Genomic DNA, 23,459 nt, shown 5'->3' with positions numbered 1-23,459 from the left:
CTCTCCCCCTCTCTCCATCTCTCCCCCTCTCTCTCTCTGTCTTTTTAATGAAAGCAAGTCTATACTCGGCAAAATGCAATTCTAGCTCTCGCTTATAGGAAGTAGGAAGAAAATGAGACACAAAGATAGGCAACGCCTGCCTGAGAGCTGAAAGAGCCTTAAATGGGTTCTTTTGGAAGGAGCAACCTAATGAATGAATGCAATGAAGCTTGAATTACAACAGCCATTGCCCTGAAGGYCTCATCAACAAGCTCTGGAGAGCAGAATGAAACCAGCACAGAGAATATTACCCATTCAGCAAACTGGACCAAACTCAGCTGTAATTTCCTCAGTTCCTTAAGAATGGAAGGTCACTCACTTCTAYTGAGAAAAATCAGTATGCAGAGGGCAACGCTACTGCAAGAGACAGCAAGGCTGCCCTGCTGTTGGTGAGTGAAAATAACCATAGAAGGTAAAGTATGTTCTGTGCTTTGTGAAAAAGCACTCTTCAAGGCCTAATTCCACATCCATTCAAATTCCATCTCAGCAAGAGAAGAACCCATAAACAGCATTTAGACATTATATTTCCTTTTTTATTCACCACCTTTAAAGCTGTTTCTCTTGGTGCCCTTGTTCACTGCCTCTTGCTGATCCTGTTAGCCTATGTCTCACATTAGCCAACATTTATTTCATCCACAAGACAAAATATTTTCTAAGATACCCAGGAGTCTTGATTGTTGGAGCATGATTTAACAGTATATTCATCTCAAATTTGGGAATCTCAGCCACTGAAGGAGAGCTTTCTCATAAACTGCTTCTACTGTGACAAGCTCTTGGTATCATCTTATCAAAAAATCTTGGAACAAGAACCACGTTACTTACTCTGTTGTTATACTTTGCTATCGCAACTCACTGAAAGCCAGAGTTTGCATGATTCAGCAGAACCTATAACTAACAAGGAAGAACACAAAGAGAACAAGCTGATTTCAAGCAGTTAAGTCAAATTAGTCCTTCCTGAGGTCTGGCAAGCACAGACAAACTGAACAGCTATTACATTTCCATAACTAATCCACAATCCATGTTTGYGCAGAAACAGGTATCAGAAAAGTTACTTGTATTAGTATTGTAACTATCAAAATTAAGCAATTTGAAAGTAGTTATGTTCTAAGTTACATTTGTTCCTTCTTCCTAAAGATGACAGACTGCCTTGCCAATGGTAGATTACAATGCCAGATCTTTTTCCAAGCCAGTAAGTGAGATTTTAAGTTCTACAGAAGTAGTATTTGCAGTGATTTCATAAATAAGTCTTCCCTCAAAGAGAACCCCAAAAGGCAAGAAATCCCACATAATTTACCACTGATGCCATTAATATGCCTAAACACTTTTCCCAAGGATTTATAATTATTTCTTTGAGATGTTTCTAGTTTACCCCAGCCAAGGATATCAAGTGCCTAGCTTCAGACACAAAAGACACCTTTTTAAYAATTTCAGTATTCATGTTCTTCTGGCTTATTTTGATTAGCCATCGTTCTCATTTATCCTTGATATACTCAAGGTAATAAAGCACAATGCATTTTATCTTCCTGTTCAGTGCATATTTTTAATCTTAGTACATATATTCAGCACATTTCTCCCTTTTCCACTGCTTAATAACTTAGTCTTATCCTTGAAGAAATAACCCCAATTCAGTTATTTTATTAGTTTTATGACATTTGAAAATAAATGTTTTAATGATGTGGAAAACTGTCTTTCATCCAGTTAATCCATTCTATAATTTTAACGTGTTTTGTACTATTTGGACAYTTCTCCCCTGGAAAGAACATTTAATGCTATTAGTTTGCATACAGTATGTGCACATCTCACCCATCTAAGAAATCAATGTAACACCTACACAATAACGCTGAGCTTAAGTTTGAATTATCTTGTCTCAAGCGTTTCACACATTAAGGATAAAACCCTAAACACCCTAAGCCCAAAGAACTCTCAGTAAAGCCAAAGTGAATGACATATGGGGAATAGTTTACAGAGCCTTAAACCRTATCCGTCTGTCATTTATCATCACTGGTAGACAAATGCAAAGTTACACACAAAGTAAAAACTTACTTATTGCTGACATCAAGTTATTAAATACAAGCAGTACATTTCCCTTGATACAGAATTTTAATAATGTGAGATGGACTGTACTACAAAACTTTCATCTTAAATCAGAGACAAGGAAACAGAACTGTACGTTAATATATATATGAACCAAAAAATTTGAAGTGGCAAAAAAGGACAAGATACCCTGAAGCATGTGACACATTCATCTGTAACAAAACGAAGGAACACTATTTTCAGCAGCACACATTATTATAAATAAAGCTCATGAGATATATTTACCAAATGTGAATCTCATTTAGCACTATATTTTGGAAGAATATCACTAACACATGTAATAGTCCTTTTAAAATTTCAAACAAAAGAAGAAAATTAATACCGATCACTAGATAAAGATACCAAAATTATATCTTTGGAGGGGCTCTAATCTAGCTGTCCATTAAACAAGCATTTATATTTCACAGAACTAAACTTGAATAATACAAAGTCTGCCTAACCTACATTAACTTTTAATTAGAACATAATACATGTTTTTGTATAATACAGCCTCTCAACCACTCAATATTACAGAATTCCAAAAATAAACTCATTCTTTAAATAAGAAATAAAAAATACTTATGATTCTTTCTTGAAGAAAAAAATTCTTAGGTGAAGTATTTCAAAAGATATTTTTGAAAGAATATTCAGCTACTACAGTAAAGTTTCTCTTTTTTGAGTCTACAGAATTTTGAATCTCATTCTACCCATTTTTAGCCTATAAGGGTTTTACCAATTACAAGGAAGTTTCCTAAAATTGTTCCTGGCATTAAAGGGCATCCATGTCTKTCTTTGCCGAGGACCTTAAAGAGCTTAAGGAGATTTACTGAGGTATCTATTCTGGAGCATAAACTGGAGTCCTATTGTAGGAAACTATTTAATTAAATTGTTAAATTTTAAAATAAGAAAAAGTCAGTTTACAAGGCTAGATAGTACTTGATAAACCATATTCCAGGTAGAGCTCTGTAGATCAGGCAAACTGTAGTGTTTGAGTTTGTAGTGAATGAGGCTGGGGGGAATGGTGTGAGGAAGGGGCAAACACTCTTCCTTTTTTCACCCTCTTGCCACCAGCCCCTGTCCCACCTCCTCACCTGCACAAGGTGTATGACAGAGGCAGCCCCTCATTCGAGGCTTCAGCAAGGGAGGAGACAGCTGCCCAGACCTGGACACCATCACACCTTGGCCTCAGATCCTTGTACCCGCTGGAGTCAACGAGCCAAAGACAGTCTGAGGAATTTGCATTGCAAGAATGTAAAATATCTGTACATTAAAATCAGAAATTCAAGCAAAGGAAGAGGGATGGGGAAGAGGGAGAGAAGCAAGACTGCTTAATAAGTTTTAATGATAAATAAATCTGAACTTGCTTCAGTGCAACTTTAGATACAGATGTAATACGTAGTCTCAAGCAGAGGTAATTACAGAGTAATTCTACCTGGCAAAACTGCATATGGGAAAAATAGTTTTAAATTACATTAGACAGTTCAGTCCTTCATGGGTCCTTCATGAATCAATAGATTCAACTGGTGGAATGAGGAGTCATGGCTTGGCCATAACTAGCTAAAATACTTTTTAATGCTAATCCCCATATCAACACTAATTGCTACATCACATTTAACACCATTTTGCCAGTATTGTAATCCCACACCTTACACAGTCCCAGCTATCACTAATGGAGAACTACTACTAACAGGAGTTTTCTCCACTCATCTAGTCCTTGAAGTAAGATGCCAAGCTAGGAAGCAAACTGTCATAACCAAGAYGCTTTTTCCACCCTTCTAAGCAATCAGTAGAAAGAGAAAATACAAGAGAACACAGATTACAGCATTAGAGTGTTAGACCATTGCAGTTGCTTGATTATTTATGCAAGTACTGAAGTATTGAGCAACCCTTCACCTCACTGATATCCCTTAAATAGAAATTCAAGAGCAAGTCTCTCTATGTACATGTTATTCATCTCACTACTGTCATAATGGCAAATAAATGTTTTATTCTTGTGACAAAAAAATATATTTTAAGATTATTAAAAAAACTGCATCTAATCTCACTGAGACTTTCATTTAAATTCCAGTGGCACATCTTGTCTGAGAACTTACATCTCAGGAACACAATTCCTTCACATTCCCCTATCAACGCACTGAGCCAAGTCTGACAGCAGTATAGCAAGCTCTTCCCCAGACTTGCAATGGCTATCACGAAGCTGGTCTAAACCTCTCCTTTTATAGTTAAATAAATAAATGGTCAGAATAAATGGCTCAGAATTCCCTAGGGCCACACAAACCAAGCATAGATATTGTTTTGATCTGAAGACACACAAAATAATGCTAACAGCTCCTAATATAAGCAAGTTCAATCTTTAGCAGTGTAATTACACTTCTGTCATTATTTAGAGTTAATTTCTGTATGAAAAGTAGCAGAAGGTCAATTAAGAAATCAGTGACTATAAATTAAAAGAAGAAAAAGGGGAGGGAGGAGGGGTTTTACTGCGCTTGCAATGTTCACAGAAATACATATCAGTTTACAGAACCTCTGGAATTAACACTAACTTTTCTTCAAAAGCAGTCAATTATTTTCACATACACCCTTCCATTTTTGTCAAAACTGACTAAAATGGGTAACCGATTAATTTATTGTTCAGTAATATTTTAATGAAAATTGAAACATTATGTCCATCCTATTTGTTCAGTTTATCTGTGTGTCTTTACACGATCACAAACATATTCAGCAGCAATGCAGAGTTACAGCACTAAAAAGTGTCTCTAGTATCGTAACATCAGAGCTACTCTCCTTCTGATGAAATGAAGGACAGAAATCCCGAGGCACAGCTATTTCCAAAACAACTTGCAGGACAACACTGCCTTCACCCTAGTCCCCCCACCAATCTCTAACGCGCTGGTGCAGACGCACACAAATGTGCACTGACATGCCACCCACCACCCTGCTCGCTTTGAACACCAGCAGGTTGAGGAGGCTGGATGCTGTTAGAAAACGCTTCCTTTTATTCTCCTTTAGAAGCATGAGTGTGTTAGGCCTTTAGCAGAACTAATCAGGCTTACGGGTTTGTCAGTCTGCTCACCTGGGGAAAACGAAACCCTTCACGAAGGCAGTCCGGCAAGGTCTAGCCACAGCCCACGGCTTCCAGCGGACGGGTCTTAAAGGCGGCCCACCAGGAGCCCTCCCTGGGGCCAGCAGTACCAGCAGCCTCCAGAGCTCACAGCCCCACGACCAGCAGGGATGGGGAGAGCGCTGCTCAGGCCAAAAACCCCCTGAGCCTTTCCCAAAGAAATTCAAATTTTTTCGTTCTTTTACTAGTTGATTGAAAGTTACATGTTGACTCTAGTCTTAGGGAAGATTTCACTCTCCGTAAAAATTCCACCCCTTACCTCCCCTCTTGGTAGATGTTGGCTTACCTACTGCACTAGGAAGTGTTCTATTTCTGGGCAGAAACACAGGTTTGCTTCTCCAGTTTCGGTCTTTTTTTTTTTTTTGAATTTGAAATGGAAAAGGTCACTCACAACACAGAATGCAAGTGATATATTAATGCAAGGGAATAAATCAAAAGGGGAACACCTGATTTTGAACATTTCTAAAGCTTAATTTATTTTAAACCACTGCAAGGGAATAAATCAAAAGGGGAACACCTGATTTTGAACATTTCTAAAGCTTAATTTATTTTAAACCACTGCCAGAAAGTAGCATTTTTTCCCCCTTGACGTTATTCTGATTCATACTTAAGTACGTCTTTTATAATTCTGAAAGGCATAACAGCCAACAATATATCAAAACGAAAGCTGCAGTTTCAGATATTCCATTTCCCTATTTTACAAGCTATGGCAATATTACTTAACAAGCAAGAGCTGGCTTCCTTCAGCAGTCTTCTATTCACTTCGGAGAGGAAAAATATATATTCCTTTACAAGCAGAACATTTGAATATTTAGTTTTGGAACTCCTGCACGACTGGAAAGAAAGGAGAAGGAGCCAGCAGTATTGTAAAACAATACTTCATCAAGGAGACGTTTTACGCTGGGCAGCATTTCACTGGCTGTTATAAGGAGAAAAAAATTGTACTCTTAAAAGCAGTAAGTATTTAGAGATTCCCATGAAACAAACTTTAAACAATAAACAAAGATCATGCACAAGACTTGATAGCAGGCTCCCCCCCCCCCAATTGCGTATCTCTAAAAATCACTTCTAATTTTGATGGAATATACCCATTTGTAAAGAGGCATACTTTTACTACACTTTAAAAGTAGAGGGCACCATTTTAACTTTCCCATAGGAACGGGAAGGTGTGTTAAAAGTCAAATTTAGAGATCTTAAACTGTGATCAGCAGGATCACATCATTCCATCAAAGGAGTATTTTGCTGTTGTCAGCAAGTTTCCGGATATATCCTCAGGACTGTGCTAGAAGACAGCCATCATGATTCAGGTAGCTGTGCAGTGCCCAGCACCAGGAAGAACCTATAACCCTGTTTCAGGGACAGGAATTGCTTGCTGCCAAGAAGCCATGAGGGCACAGATAGGAATAACAGCCTTGAAGGAGCACAGTGCATAATTCTGGGCAAAGCTGCCTTCTCTTTGGTGACTTTTTTCTCCTTTTCCCTGAGAAGCAGGCGGACACTGGGTGGGACAGCAGACCCATGAAGGTATAAACCCATTATAGCAGGGTCATCCAAACAATCCCGATTCATGATAAGCAGCGAGGGATGAAGTGAAGACCAGAGGGCAGCTCCTAGGAGCTCATGGAAGCAGAGTTAGCATTTCCCTAGCAGGATTTCTAGAATACAGCAGCTCATTCCTGTTGATAACTTATTTCACCCTGTGAAGGTCACATAAGAACCCTACTGCTTTATGAGTAAGTGGTAGGACCCTGCTTTCAGGCTACATTTTTCTATACAGTGAACAGGAAGGAATGCTTAAAATATACTACTGTAAATGTCCGTTTTAGGAATATAGCTGAACACAGGTGAAGTTATCCCTGTACAGAGTCTCTAAACCTCAGGCTTTATATTCAAAGATAAACACTTCCTAGAAGGAGGGCGGGGAAGAAGGCATACAATCAAAAAACAGAGTAAGGAGTTAAGAAATAAAATAACTAATTACAGCTCCACCTCATCCTCAGTTTATCTAGTATAAGTAAATTAGATTATGTTATAAGAACCACCTCTTAGAGGGAATTAGAAAAATATTCTTCCATTCAACAACAAAAAAAAGTATTTCTGTATAGAATAGTGTGTAATTGGGCTGAAAAAATTAAGTTAGCTTGCATGTTTGCAAAGGAGATTCAAATTTCCCATTATTTAAAAGTGACAGCTTGGGGGAAAAAAAAGCAGCCCTCAGTGAAGAACATTCTCAGATTCTTTCACATTTCGGAAGACAACAGAAATGTTAGCACTAGCAGGTCAGATATATATCCAGCTTATTTACAGTACCAAGCAGGAAGAAATAGAAGACACTTCTAACAGCTGTCTGAGCTAACTGTTTTAAAATGCATAAATAGTGATGTAGAGGCTGAAAGCAGAGATATAGTTTGCAGATTTAGACAAGAGATTTGCATCTGCTACAGATTTTGAAGAAAACCAGAAGAATCAGAGTCTTCAAGATTAAAAAAGGTGAAAGTTTCTCCTGTCTCAGACAGGTGTTCCTGTCAGTTCTCAAAAAAAAAAAAAAAAAAAAAAAAAAATCAAGGCAAATAGCACATTGTGCCCACGATGGTCCTGGTGCCACTTACACTACTTAAAGTGCAACTGGTTTTCATCTTCATTCACACTGGCTGAACTGCAAAATAACGTTCTACTGGAGGAACAAGGACACGTTAAGGAATCAGGCATCAAAACGCCTCCTGCCTCTTTGCTACCAGCTTTAGTGGGGGGGAGGGAGGGAGGGGAGAGAAGGGGAATGTAAATGATTCTCCTACAAGGAACAGGCTTTTTCTTGACAACAAAACCATTTAGAACATCTTAGGCACAAAGTTATTATGCAACCAACATATGACCCTGATGCATCACAGAAAAGCAGTCAGACTAAAACTATCAATATGGAAAGAAGCCCCAGTACACTGTGATTGCACCTTCACAGGACAAATGCAGTTTGGGTGCTTATCACCAAATTCCAACAGCTTCGCTAGACTTCACAGACCTAAAATATGAGTCATGGAAAACCAGCCCCGCACTGATGTTTTGGAATTATTCTACGCAGTCTTTTTAAGGCTTAACCTTATATCAATGTATATGTGACAGTCTAGACCAAAGAGGTTGACATCTGCCTGTATCTTCAGGTCAAGGTAAACCTGTTCAGACAAACTATAAAGCTTTTGTGTCAGTCTTGGACAAATACATGTTTTAATCTAAATTCAGATAAGAATTCTGGATTTTTCTTTTTGCCAGTTCTAGCACTGCTAGCTGACCAAGAGAGTTCTCATGAGGTTTTTCAGAGGACAGAAGACACTCGTGCATTTGTTTTTATGACAAGTATGCACAAACGATGATTTTCTTTTAATTGTTGTCTACTAGGACTGAAAATCTTTATTCTCTTATCTTAGAAAATAAACYATTATTCTGTTATTGGTAGTAATGTTATTCATAGTAATTTATCTGAACAGTTTGCCCCCCCCCAAAAAAAAACATGAAAAGACGAATACTATTTTTGAAAAATAACAAAAAGCAGCAGCTCAACATTGACTTAAAGTGAATTTAGTTACGGTGAAGGGGTCTATGAGCATACAAAGCATGAGCGAGCATCAATCTGAAACTCAAAAGAAAAGTCTGTTGTATCAGGGAACAGGGACACGAGTTGTGTTGCCCAGTGTAGGGGAAAGGCTAACAGAGAAGCCCACAAGCTCTGACTGCAGACATAGGGTCTATGGCATGAAAGGGATCTGCCCACGAAGAAAAGCTAGCAAATCAGAGGAGAACCATGCATGAAGATTTTTGCTCTACCATTTAGTCTCATGGACGCTAAAATATACTGTCACAGTTGGCTAATAAGTCCCCTCTTGGTTTGGGGGTGGAGGGGAGGGGGCACAAAGCCCTATAACTCTGCAGATGCCAAAGGCAAAAGCCTTCCCCAAAGGCTTTACAGCCCCCTCCCAGCCCTTCAGGGTTTCCAGCAGCGGTGGAAAGCTCCACTGACATAACTCATCTCATCTAGGAGGGTAGAGGACTAGGTCTTCACTTTTTCCAAAACATGCAAGGATGAGAGATTCTGAACTCTCTTCCAAACTTTACACTTTAGAGTCTGTGACTCTATTTTGATATTTCCCACCATTTCAAAGTCATTAGGCTCACCATTCAATATTCCCAGACCCACTGTTTGTGGCTTGGGCGGAGGGGAGAGGGACAGGAAACCACCACCAGGCAAAAGTTTTATTCTTGAAGGAGGATGAGGTAAGGGGAGAAGCTGTATCTGCCAGATACAACTTACCATACCTACTTGTATTGCCTTTCCAAAGAATAATCCTTCCTTTTCTGCAGAGGGTAGTTAAGCAAAGTCACGTTTATTTCAGAACTAAACAACATGTCAAATAAAAGTAAAGAAAAAAATATATATATTGCTTCTCTGCGGGCCACAGACTGCATAAATTTTCTAGAAGAGGCTATCGGGCTTCCTTACAAAGGTCATACTTCAGTGGTATTTAAACTCTCTGATTATTATTAATAGCCTATGACTTAGTCCCTGGTGCCTTTTCTCCGCTGCAAAGCATTAACACATGGCACCGTGTGGGATACGGCTATGCAGCAGTTCAGGTGCCTGGCTCAGGGGGAATGTGTAAGGTACTTCAATGAAGTAACATTTTTTCCCACAGCAGCAGCACACACAGGTTTGCCCAGGACCCTGGGTGAGCACTCAGTTCTGAAGATGGGGCTGCCACAGGTATCCCAGTAGCATGTAAGACAGCTAGCTCCACCTATCTCACTTCACAAATCTACAAATATGCTTTCAGATTGCAGTGGGGACATGGCAGCATGGTCCTTCTTGAGGTTCTTATTGCCTCTCGGATTTAGTCCCACCCTATGCAGACACCAATTTCCTCACTCCTAATTTTAAAGCACTATTTGAAATGCTGAACAAAGTGTTTAGTGTTAACACATTTTAAAAAACATACCCTTTTCCCCTCAACTCACATAATCTTGAATAGGTTGGAGAAACACCTAAGTTTTAATCTCGTCTGTCCAAGTGTTAATTACTTTTTCACCACAGGAATTCTGTCCATGTCCTAATTAGCCAGCACAGTTCTCAACCTTAAAGTTACTTCAAAAAATTAATAGCAATTATAAATTACAGACTGCAGAATTTTTTCACATGCACGTTAACCAATATCATGAGGAATAAGTGCAGTACAGCTCATTTCAACTAGCACCAGAAAAAGTCCCAGATCCTGACTTTTTAACACGATCACATTGTGATCACTACTGATTGCAAACAGAGATTCCAAAACAAAACACGGCAAGCAGCAATCTCTAAAAACCATTATTAAAAAAAAAAAGCAAGCTGGGTCTTAAGTGTTCAGCAAGATTTGCAGGAAGAAGCACTACTTTAAAGATACAGCAGGAAGACTAYACCTTCATGTATGTCCACATCATTGTGGTCAGCTCCAGATCAGGAAAGAATGACTGGTGGAAAAACTTAAGGAACATAAGTGCTTCCATGAGCTTGACAAAAGTTGCCACACTCATTAAATAGAAACACACAGGAAGCCTGAAATATTCTAAACAATAACTTGACTTCTGGTAGCTGCCAGATGTCCAGCATTCCAGACATACATCCTGACTCCTTAAAGTCCGTATAAAACTTCCCAAAAGAAGAAAAGAAAAAGTCAGGGTGGAGGCATGGGAAAGAGGGAAGGACGCATCCAGAAAAAACAATACAATCCAAATGCTTCTTCCTCCCCTTTTTAATCCCTCTTTTTAATCCCCTTTTTAATCCCTCTCTTCAAACACTTTCACATAAAAAAAGTGAAGTTATTTACACAAAACATAAAACAATTTCAATAAGAACCATAATAATATAGTAATGGCCAAGGCTTGCTCCTCAAAACCAGAAGAATCAGCAAAACTGATCATGCATTCTATCTATAATTCTCTAACAACCCCTTCCAAAATACCAAGCATGCTGGCCTCTTACTGAAATTCATAAGGCCCCTGGACTACACAGAGATTAACCCCAAAATGTCCTATTAGAATTTAGGGCTATTTAACCTCCCTGTTTATCTGAGAGATATTCATAAAAATCAAAGACCGCATCAGCCAAAAGCAGTTCCACCTCCTGATTGCGAAGTGATGGTGTGTTCCTGAGTATATTAGGAAAAGATCAGGATTTATTTATTTATTTTAAGGAAAAAATGAATTATTATCCCTCCATCTCAACTTTTATAGCCCCATCAACAAGCAGGTGTCATTAAAATAACTCCCAGGAAAAAAAAGGAGACATAGCAAACGGCTGCAGATTCTCCATAATCACTGGTAAATCTGTTCAACAAAGCAGGAGTGCTGCATCCCATAACCCCCACTCTAGTGGGATCAGACTACCTGGTGCTGCTAGGATGTGGGGGCTTGTCACTCAGGTGCCATGCTCTGGTGGTATTTGCAATGCACTTAACAGAAGTAGAATTAATTGTCATCCTCTAAAGAGTTGATCTATTTGCATTAGTGACTAAGGCTGTGATAAAAAGGAGACATAGTCGGCAATGCTCAAACTTATCTTCTCTCATGGGAATACTTCAGAATATTCTTGTATTAGGAAAGCTTTTATACCCTTCTAAAACAGCACAGACATCCATTTTTTTCACATGCCCCTGTGCTTCACATCGCTTCTGTTCTTTATAAATATTGCTCTAAAGAAGAGGTCAATGGCAAAAGTCTATGGACGTGTATCAAACAGACTTTTCAATAAGCCAAGACCAGCTGAAGTCAGAGAACCTGAGGAAGTCAAGAACAAACAAAAGCCCAGATGCATGTGATGATTTAAAACACACACACAAAAAAAAAAACAAAAAAAAAACCCACCCAACACACACATACCCCACACACCAAGGTATTAGCTGAAATTTTTAATGAGAGTTCAAGGGAAAATTAAAAATAAAGAACTCTCCCAAACATAGCAATTTTTTTAATTTATCAGATCTGCCATCATCTCCTCCTTTCTAGGAGGGAAATACAGAATATGCATGATTTCACCAACAGATTTTCCCCTCCCTTAACAGGTTTTAAGCTTCAGCAAGTTTTGAATAATCTAGATAACTTTTTCAGGTTTAAAGTAGTGTTCARTTTGCTCTAAAAACTAAACCAAAGTTAGGGTAATATCCTGACCCTTTAAATAATTTGCTGTGATAAGCATTGCCAGAGTCCTACATGCAGACATATAGTACCAGATCTCAAATCTTTCTAGGACACAACTCTCCTTTTCCATGCAAATAGGTAGAAATTATAATACAGAATAGAATAAGATGAAAAAGTTGGGAAAAAAATTGCTGGGAGGGTAAAGTGTAAAAAAAAAATTGCCATAAAGGAAGTCATATATGACAAATCTGTTTCAAAATGGAGAGCCACTGCAGTAGCAAGCACTAGGGAGGGGAGGGGAAAACAAAAAAAACAAAAACAAAAAAAACCACACACCCCACACACTAGTTAGGATCACCCGCGATGCAATTCAAAAGAGCAGCACACTGATCTGTGTATGCACATGTGTGTGTGTATACATATATATATATGTATGTATGTATACGCATGCAGCTCCTTTCTGCTACATACACCCTTCATGAAAGAGCAAGTGGTGGGGCAAGCAGGCACTAGCCAGAAGATCTCCTGCTTTGCTGGTGCAAGTAAGGAGCAGCTACTGGCAAGGTCCTTGCCTGGCTGCTCTCAGTGACTCTGCAGCTGCAAGATGACTCCAGGGCCAGTAGCAGCAGCAACACGTACTCCTCTGGCTTCCCTCTTCTCTCATCATCCTGCTCATAAAAGTCTAACCCGAGGCTAATCAGCAGCCTCTGGATTCAAAAACCTGTGTTAGGCCAAAAATAAAAGCAACTTTTGCCCTCAGTGAATTATTTCAGTAGAGTGGGTTTTCTTAGGATTAGTTAACATTAGCATAAGATGTTTATTCACATTTCAGTTGGTACCGGAAAACTATTAGCTGAAGAGATTGCTGCTGCCATCTACTGACAACTTCTATTATAAACAAAATATAAATCTAAAATAACAGCAACTTGAACAGAGCTCATACTCTAAAACAAAAGAATTAAATAGAAAAGCCCAGCACACAAACTGGTAGCCAGGCTACATTATCTGTTCAACAGGATAATGAACCACGAGTATTCCCCCCCCCTCCCCCATATAAGGGGCAGCAACAGTACCGTGACAAACTGGTTCCTGGTTTACTGTCTYGCAAGGAAGAGTTAACACAACCCATTTACTACTTTAGCACAGGTTAAAATATGGGGAGGTGGTTGTTCCTTTGTTTTTAACGCTGTTAGTCACTCAGTACTAAAGAAATGTAGGTATTTCATTTTAAAGTTCATTCTTTAATTTTGTTTCATAACATTTTCTCTTAGAAGTAATATCCCAGTTCTGAGTAACATAGTCAAAAGTGCCAGTTSTGTGCTTTGCTTGATACAGTTTTATCTTCCTAAGGGGCTCTTTGATGGGAAAGCATTGCAAAGGGCAACAGCTTCATAGACCAAGCAGCTCTTCCAGTTACAGTCAATGCCAACAATATAATAATTTGTACTTCAGAACACAAAGTATTTTCGTGATTCTCTTCTGTGCAGATTCATGGATTATAAAAGCAGTTGCAACTTAGTGTAGTATGTTAACCTGCTGATGTTAGTGTTTGTCCACCTCCAGGATTCTTTCATGTGTTGAGAGGTAACATGCAATGAGATAATTGAAAAGTAATTTAATTGCAATCTACTCAGCTAGAGAGGGCTATATATTGTCTATTCAGCACTTGCGTACAAAGTTTCAAAGCCTTTCTTGTTTCCAGTCACATACCTGCCAGGTCCTCTCTCGCCAAAACCAGGCAGCTGCAAAAGTCTTTAGAAAACTGTAGCTTGCATCATGAAAACTGTCACTTGAGTTTCACAAAATAGTTATGATTGCTACTAAAGCACCTGCCAAAGTCCTGATCCTGCAAACTTATTCGGAAGCGAATGCCTACACAACTCCAGGAGTCTGTCTGCAGCCACGCGCGTAGCCGCGCAACAAGAACATCTGCACCGTTACTGTTTGACAGCCAGCACGGAGTTATAGCGGTGCCCACTGCAGCAAGAGCCAGAGTACCAAGACAGAACTTCATGGGGATACTCAACCACCTTCTGCTAAGTACAATTATTCATATAACAATCTATTCTAAAGAAGACAGGTGCTTTATTCCTGCTATTATGCAGTTATACCAATTACTGCAGGAATACTGGAAAACATGAACTATGAAGATGCAAATACTTTTGTACATTAACCATAAAAAGATAAAGAAAATTAATTTTAATAGATAATGCTTTCAAATTCACAGCGATTCTGATTTGCTGAGATTAAATGATTATATTACCAGAACAGAGCATTTAAAATGCAGGTCAAGGACCAGAGGACCCTGTGATATTATCCACTGTACAAATACAGAACAAAGACATTAATTCATGAGAAAGCCAGCAGTCTAAGAACAAGACAAAAAAAAACAAAAAAACACCCCACACCACAGACTGATCCAAGTAGTGTCAGTCTGCACGAGAGGCAATGAACACCAAGAAATGGCATTACTATTAACAGCTTTTTGTAAGCATCAGAGCAAAGAATATTTTTAAAGGCAGAACTTAAAGAAAGATAATGAGATTACTTGTCAATTTTTTAGCAAGTGCTGTCCTTTAGCACCTCCTCACAGGTTTCACAGGCTTATGAAAGCAGGCATCATATGCTGGATACAGATCTGAATCATCCTTTAAATGGAGGGCAGGTAGGGCAGTGGAGACTAGGAAAGATCTTGGGAGTGAAAACAAAGCTTACAAGAGGAAGGAAACAAGAGTCCAACAGATGCAAAGGAAAGATTAACACAGTCAAAAGACCACTAGGAAAATTATTTTTGCAAGTGCACTCTAATGGATATAGTCAAATCTTATCTTTCCCAAGAGCAAGAGAAGGATGTTTCAGTAATTGAAAACATGAGATAAGATGATCCCAGCCCAGAGTTTTGGGTGGGTAGAGAGATGAGAAGAGAATGCTGTACCTTAAAAGAAACCAGCAAAATATACATGTAGCTGAAACATAAGTACTTAGAAACACATTCCTATTAAAAGTGGTGTTAAAGTCAACAGTGTACGTAGTAGAAATGGAAGTGATGTTCACCTTAGCTGTCAAAGGCAATGAGAGGAAGAGCTTGACAARGAAAGATTAAGCAGCTGTTTGATTTATGCTGAAATTGAATTCCTGGCTAAAAGCACAGGAAGAGGTCTCTGAAAAGAAAGATGAAACTAATTTGGGTAAGCAGGTACAGAGGCACATCCAGTAATTTGCACTGAAGAATGTGCACTTTTAAGTTACATTTTTCATATATGCTTCAACTCTGGATACAGCACCCCTTGGATCACCGCCAAAGAGAGATATGGCTGAAGGAACAAGCAGAGATTGACCAGGAGAGAAGGGAGTCACAGGAACCAGAAGATGAGCTAGTGGTGGAACCAACAGACAACTGAAAGAAAGAGAACTGCTCCTCAGCTTTTGTTCAGAAGTCGTCATTCAGGAGAGATTAGCAAAAGCAAATTCTGTAGCATGTAGGGGACAGAAGCGAGGCTGGGGAGGACGCTGGATGGACTCGTATTAGGTGTAACTAAACGGAGCACTAATAGACTGCGGATATCAAAGAGAATAATGGGCACAGCTAGGGGAGCAAGTGAGTCAGGGAGGCACAAAAAAGGAAGATGAAAGGATGCTTATTCCAAGAAAGAGCCAGAGAAGAGGAACAGATTAAGGAACAAGTTAACAAGAGATGAAAGTGGACACAGAAGAAAACCAGGAGATGGAAAGGAATTATCAAAGCAAGCATAGAGGTTACAAGAAAGGTCTGCATCTGTGACAGCAGTGGAAGAGAAGGGAAGGCTTCACTGCCTAGAGAGCAAGTCAGTAATACCCGGAGGCAAGAAGGAGAAGCAAGATAAATGAGGGAATCAAAGATGGCAAAAAAGGCAGTAGGGCTTGCCAGGATCCAATTAACTTGGAAAAAGAGAGATACAATCTTTCAATTCGTAGTAAAAATCAGAGCAAACAGCTTTTCTCATAGCTTAGTGGTTATAAATTGTGTTTCCAAGTACTTTTGGAAAGTAAGACTGCAACAACAGTCAGCACGGATACCTTAGTGGTACACAGACTCTCAGTAATGAGAGCTTGGCGTGACCTTGTCCTGCCAAAAACATGCAAAATTCTGGTGTCACTGGGCTTGGGGTTGTCTGCAGGGCTGCTCAAACACATGGGTCTGGGTCAGCACAACTGTTTCATGCCGGTGGCTGCTGAGGAAACTGCAGGTTTCCTCCATCTCCTGTTCTGTCCCAGTTGTTCCAAATGGCTTTGTGCTCCTTGCAGTCTCTCTTCATGGGCAGTGTGAGGACAGCAGCTTCTCTGTTCCCTTCCTTTGCCCCCATCACAGACACTACCTGGGCGTTATCTACATCACACTTAGTGGTGTTTGAGGGGGGCAACATGGACATCACAGTTGTTGCCATTTAAAGGATAGCATTCACAGCATTCAACAAGCACAGTGTTCTCTGCATAGCATTCTTCCAATCCAATATGGCTAAAAACCTTAGGAAACCCTAAACAAATTCCACTATTTAAATTATCTTATGCAAACAAATAAGCATTCTAAAATGCCTTTACAGTATGATATAAGAGGCTATAGACCTGGTTATTTAGGAATAAGTCCTGCTTAAGAAAGGGACTTGAAACATATACGAGATGTCCCACCAAACTATATGCATGACTCTAGTTACAGAATTCACTACCGTACTAAGCTAGGATCAACCTACGTGGAAACATCCCTTCTCTCAGCAGAAACAAATTCATTCCACTTCTTTACTGGACCCTGCCTGATATCATAGCAGCTGCTCCTTAAGTGCTTAACATTTTAGATAGATACACACACACAAAATTGTTGGAGCCATGGAATGGCTGACATGACTTTCATTTCTTCCTGTGCCAAGACTATTATTTTCTGCTTCTTTCTTTATTTAGCATATTTCCTACAGTAAAGTCTTATCAACACAGCAACACCACATTTTACTGAAACTTACTGAAGGATTATTATATTTCAGACACAGATTCATTTTCCTTGCTTCTCAGTTTATAGACATTACAAAACATGGTTATAACCAATATATCATACATGTGATATTATTTTTGCTAAATACTGCATGTCAGCAACAACATTTAATCTCAAAGCAATGCTGTACTTGTAGCAGCACTGATCCAGGCTGCTCAGGCCCTCAACTGATACAGAGCATGCTCTAGAAAATTGAAAACACTGCTGAAAAATGGTTTATAAGCAGTACACCCTTGGCCACAGGAAACACTTATTTACAAGATGCCCTGAAGAGATCACCCACTTGTATTCCTGTGTGGTTTAACATTCTACATGCAAAGAAAAACTCACAGTCCAACTGAACAGAAAAAGCTCCGCAACTTCAGCATAAATAGAGGAATTTCACTCTACAAATATTTAAAAATATCAAATTGCTTACAAAAATATAAAAGTTGTATGCCTGTGCTGAAATACTGAAAATACATCATGCAGATCTGCTTGAATGCAAAGATTCATCTATATATTCTCACACTTTATGGCAGAGCTTACATATACTGTGCCATGAAAACCCAAATAACATTTTCACAGCTGCATTAACAATGCAATTCACATCAGAATCTCAAAAACATCATTATTCTATTAGTTCTACCTTGCACATGATTCTGTGCTTATTGATTTATGAGTCAATCTCCAATCTTACTTTGATGCTTTTCTGTCAACTGTTAATAACACATTAGAGTTGTGATAAATGCTGTAACAATATAATTTATGCTAATCTTTCACAAACATTGCAAGAAAGCTTGGGATTATTGACAGCACAAACATTTAGATTTGCTCATTAATCTTGTCTGCAAAAGTCTTATGCCCAAAATGCGCTCAGTTTAAAAAAAAGAAGGTAATTCATTACAAAAGCAGTCTCAAAACAATACGTTCACCACCTTTTACTTAATACTTTTAGGCATTAGGTGTTATAATTATGCTGGTGTAAACTGGAATATTAAGTCTGTCACATAATCGATGTAAAGAGTCAATATAAATCCCTTGCTTACAGAGGGGTTAGGAAAGTTGCATATAAATTCAAAATAGCACAAACGTTGCAGGTTTGTTACCGCAGCACTTTAAGATTTGGGGGGCGGAGGGGAGAGAACAGTTTTATAATTACATGTTAAATAAGAGGACTGCCAATTGAAAGTGTGTTGAGCACTCAAAATAGCTTTTATTTCAAATACAGCCATCCATATAACTAAGTTTCTTTCCTTCTACTTAGTAGTTTTAAAAAGTCAATACATCACAAAAGTTTAAAACTGGCTCAACTCAACAATTAAAAGCTCCCTCCCACAAGAAGCCTGAAGTACCAGAAGAGGAGCATGAGTTTACCATGCAGGCAGGTGGACAAACTGATCTAATAATCTAGAATGGTTCCTTCTGCTGGATCATTAAACTGCAAAGTAAGAAGGATTTGCATAATAGACACTGATGACTCTCCTTAAGAGTCCACTAGAGTCTACTGATCAAAAATCCACTTTTAAATTCCTAAATATGTATTCAAACATAAGTAGGAATGTCAAAACATATGCTTACTCAACAGGACATACAGGCCCCCCTGGAGCCATTACTGAGAAGCTAAAACTTAACTGGACTTCTTAATACATCTTCTTTTAACTGTAGTTTGCAAAACAATTTGCAAAACTGGCGTAGTATCAGTATTACCATTTACTATTATCACCATACAGGAAAATGAACCATAGATGGGTTAGGTAGCTTCTTTCTTTACTTCAGTAGCATCATTCCTTATTCGCACATRTAACAGAGAGAAGCGTTTGTTTTGGGTTTAAGCCACAGGTGTTAGAGGAAGAGAACAGAAAGAAATCTGCACTGAACTGGGTTGGGGGGGGGGGGAAGAGATTAAAAAAGGTTAAACTAATCTGTTTACTTCTTTCAAGAAAGAAAAAAAATTATTCTGAAGGAACTATAAACAGAAAAAAGTGAAGGGCCATAGCATGACACTTGATGAGAAAAAAGTTATTCCTGAAAAAAATATGCAAGAAAAAAAATACATTACTATAAGTTCTGATCTGTAATTAAAAATAAATGAACAGAATACAATACTGTAATCCCCAAATGGACATGAAACTTCTAACTCTTAAATGTTTGTGAAAACACTATGCAATAGCAGAGTAGTTCAGGACCCCTAAGAATCGCTCCAGGATTAACACAAGGCCAAGCTGTTACCTGGAAGCCCTGTAACACACCTAAGGTTCTCTGCAGTCCAGCCACACGACTCATCACAGCTTCCCAGGCCACAGCGGGAAACCTGCTGCCTTCCAAAGCAGCACGTACTCTCCAGGCTGGCCACCTGTTCGTGGTAGGACGCCATCTCGGACCCCTGCCTCACCCTGGAAGCGGGCAGAAAGCCTCCACAGAAAAACTCAAGGTTTTGGAACCTCATACAGGAAGGTGCTAACAATACTCAGTCCCTGCAGGGCACCACGCTTGAGGGAAGTGATCTAAGGGGGAGGGAAATCACTCCACCAGTGGGTGCTGGATTGTGCCTTAGGCCAACAATAGGTCTACTTCTTAGGCTACTCAGGGTCCAAAATAACCAACTCCGCTCCTAGACCAAGGAATATAAATAGGTCCTTAACATGCTTAATAGGTTATTCTGCTGCATCCAAGTATGATAAAGTGGAGGAATAAACTGCATTTTGTTCCTGCACTGAAAAACATACTGCCACACTACTTAAGATTTACAGCAGAGAGAAGCTGGGAAGCATTACAACAGTAGCATCCTTTGCAATTTCACACAGATTCTTTCTATACAAGTAGTATAATTTATGTATCCTTGAACCAGAACCAAAGTCTGTCATTAAGCTATAAGCATCTGTGTATGCAGACATGCACGTGTTTCTGACAGCAATTAATGACTAGCAGGAAATCAGTCTTCATTTCATGACAGTGGCTGCTGGATTTAACTGTTCAACATTCAGAAGAGCTTCCAAAATATCAGTTACTTTTCCTTCCATGTTAAAGCACAAGAAGTCAAGTCAGGTTCTAGCAACACAAACAGGATCACAGTTCCATCAGGGCTGTTCCAGGCACATCTTTCACACACCACATTTCCTAAATTAGCAAATGTTTGAGTAGAACATTAAAAAGAGGGAAATTGGCAGCTATGTTTGTTATGTAGGATGCTTAATAACCTTTACTATTAGACTATTCTCAGTTCTTTATTTCACTGGCAAACTATATTCCCAAAATTCAAACTTCCATTTCCTACCTCAAATATCTGCTTCAGATGGGATCCCTCTCATCTCTAGAATGCAATAAGGAAAAAAGAAATACAGGATACACTATCTGTCCTCACAGCACACAAACTGCATTGTTTTCACTTAGTATGCCTATAAATTGCATGCTTTGAAGCAGGGATTTGACAGAGATCTGCCTTTGTCAAAGAAGCTATCCTTTATAGCACCCAACAGTAGAAGCTTCTGCAAATGACTTCCAAAAATTGCTAGAATATAAGCTCCCTAGGAACTGCTACATCATCTAGTTTAATCTACTGTAAATCCCTGTCCTTTAATTTCACCCAATGATCTCTGTATTGAGCCTACAAAGTTGTGACAGTCTAAGACTGAGCACCTGCTACATCTCAGCATACTTGGTTTCAGTGATCAGTCGTCGTGTTCATCATTTGAATTTGTCAGACTTCAATACGCAGATTTTTCTCCAGTTGTGACCTCCTTGATTAAAGAAAGCACCCAATAAACTCACCTTGTAAAAACATTTTGACTTTAACCAAGTCACCAGTTGATACTGTTTTTGGCAAGTTTAAAACTTATTTAATATCTTTGCTGAGAGATTTAATATCTGTAGCTTTCTTCTGTAAACTCTGCAAATTAAAAAAAAATACACACAAACACACACATACACACGCCACACACACACACCAAAAAAGAAACCCACACACACTTTAAGCAAGGAAACCAGAACTCGATGCAGTCTTGTAGCAGTGACCTACACACAGAGATGAAAAACACCCAAGTATTTAACCAATTCAGTCAAACCACAGCATTTCCAGGGGAACTCCCATTTGTTCACTGCAAACCTAAATCATTTCAGAAACTACAAGCGAGGATTTTGTCTCTTGTGGTACAAGTTTCTAAACATACAGCTTGGCATTTGACCAGCTTGAGTAGACCCAGCTCACGCAGCAAATCAGCTGACTCTGCTACTGCCACATATTCATCATTCTACTCATCTCCATCTCATCTGTACATAAATAAGTCGTGCAAGGCTCAGTGCCAATCCACACTAAATCTCACCTGTATAGTAACATTGGCACTGGAAATTTAGAGAATTAATCTGATAGCTAGATTTGCATTCAGCAAATTCTCCCACTCCTCTCTCCACAGATGCAAAGTTGATCAAGCCCTTTCCTGAAACTATTCTGCAAAATGCCAGCGGTTCCCACGGGAATAGGACCAGGGCTAGAGAGAAAGCAAGTTTGCCCTTCCTTTAGTCCCTCAGGGCTCTCAATACGGAGCTAGGACTGTTTAGCATACAGGTGGCTCAAGAAGCCAAAAGAAAAGATGCTTGAAAGAACATGGAGCAGAAAAAGCAGCAGTTTGGAACTCCCTTAAACCCCTTCACAAAAAATAGTTTCTACAAGTCATATGACAGGACCATAATATATGCTGGTGTGACAAAAGGGTGTCATTGTCATGGGCTTGCTCTCACCTACAAAAGATTTATTTCTCACTTTACTACTCAAAGACATGCAGCCATACAAAACTCATGCCCGTGAAACCTATGTCATACTGCATCATTTTGTTTGCATGCACATGTGCACAGCTATCATATACATGCTCCTGAACACTGCTTTGAAAGTAAACACGGATTAGAAGTGTATCATATGTGCACATTTATCGCTGTATTGAAATAAGCCACTATATCATGCTGAAAAACTTTCAAATAGGATATACAATCTGAAAAGCATTACTACCATTTCTGCTAAACCACTGGTCCATACAATATGAAGTCTTCTAGTAGCAAGCTATAAAATACTTAATGTCAGGTTATCACTTCAAGCTTCATACTCACTGCCTTAATTTACAATTCAGTGCAAAAATTGTATTTTCAGCCAACTACAGAAGCTGCATTCGTCATACCAGGCAAAAAGGGCAAGAAAGGGCAATTCCACAGCCAGTGTTCATTTTTTCCAGGGAAGGAGTGGCCCTGACTCCTGTTAAAGTCAATGGCAAATGGGGGCACTCAGTGTCTCTCGCAAGACTTCACTATGTGGCAGGGTCAGACACTATTTTAATAGGCCCTTCATTCTAGGCATATAATTGCTCTTTACTTCAAAGTAAACTGTTTGTGCATAAAGGAGGCAGAACCAACCCTACCCTTCAAAACAAATTTAGTTACTAAATGGCACAAAAAAATTGTAGCGGTAGTCAAACTCCATCTTAAACATTACCACACTATTTGATTCAGCTATGAAGTTTTGCTTTCATTGTCCCAGTAGATTCCGTGCAGTCATTCTGGATTTACATCAGGGTACATTAGGAGCAGAACCTGGTCCTAAACTGTTTATGATTCAGCTAAAGAACACTGTTGATATCGTGAAGAATGCCTAATGTTATAAAAAGGCAAACAACAGATTTTTTCCTCCCCACTGTTCTAATTAGTGATTTTTTTGTCCCTAAAAGCACAATGCCAATAGCCATCATGAAAAAGGATTACTCAARTTCATAGAGATTAGAATAACACATCAAGAAAAGCAGTAGGAAAATGAATTACCTTATTTTTCATTAGAAAAAGCAGATTTCCTTTCAGTCGGCACCATCTCTCTCTCGGTTCTGTATGCAAAAAAGTAAGAGATTAATAAAAACAACCTTTTGTCTTCACACATTAAATGCTTCTTAAAGAAGATGCATTAACAATAGGTCAGAGAAGAAAATCCTAAACAACAACAACAAGAAGCCAGCCTCACTCAGCAGCTGCCTATGTACAACATGCTGTTAAATGCCACATAACTTCCCAAAAGATTTCTTCTACTCTGCAGCTCAG

General features: G+C 39.0%; 1 protein-coding gene across 1 annotated transcript in view; it reads right to left on the bottom strand.

The window, feature by feature from the left end:
• Positions 1–23,245, bottom strand: part of INPP4B (inositol polyphosphate-4-phosphatase type II B) — a 284,394-nt gene extending 261,149 nt beyond the window's left edge. Inside the window, exon 1 of the mRNA XM_026089466.1 lies at positions 23,190–23,245. Within this exon, the coding sequence (XP_025945251.1) occupies positions 23,190–23,201 (12 nt within the window). The 5' untranslated portion in view covers positions 23,202–23,245. The remainder of the gene's footprint in view (positions 1–23,189) is intronic.
• Positions 23,246–23,459: the final 214 nt, after the last annotated feature.

The sequence above is a fragment of the Apteryx rowi genome, unplaced genomic scaffold (genome assembly GCF_003343035.1).
Source record: "Apteryx rowi isolate R43461 unplaced genomic scaffold, aptRow1 scaffold_816, whole genome shotgun sequence".
Taxonomy (NCBI): domain Eukaryota; kingdom Metazoa; phylum Chordata; class Aves; order Apterygiformes; family Apterygidae; genus Apteryx; species Apteryx rowi.
This window is presented reverse-complemented; position numbering and strand designations above follow the sequence as displayed.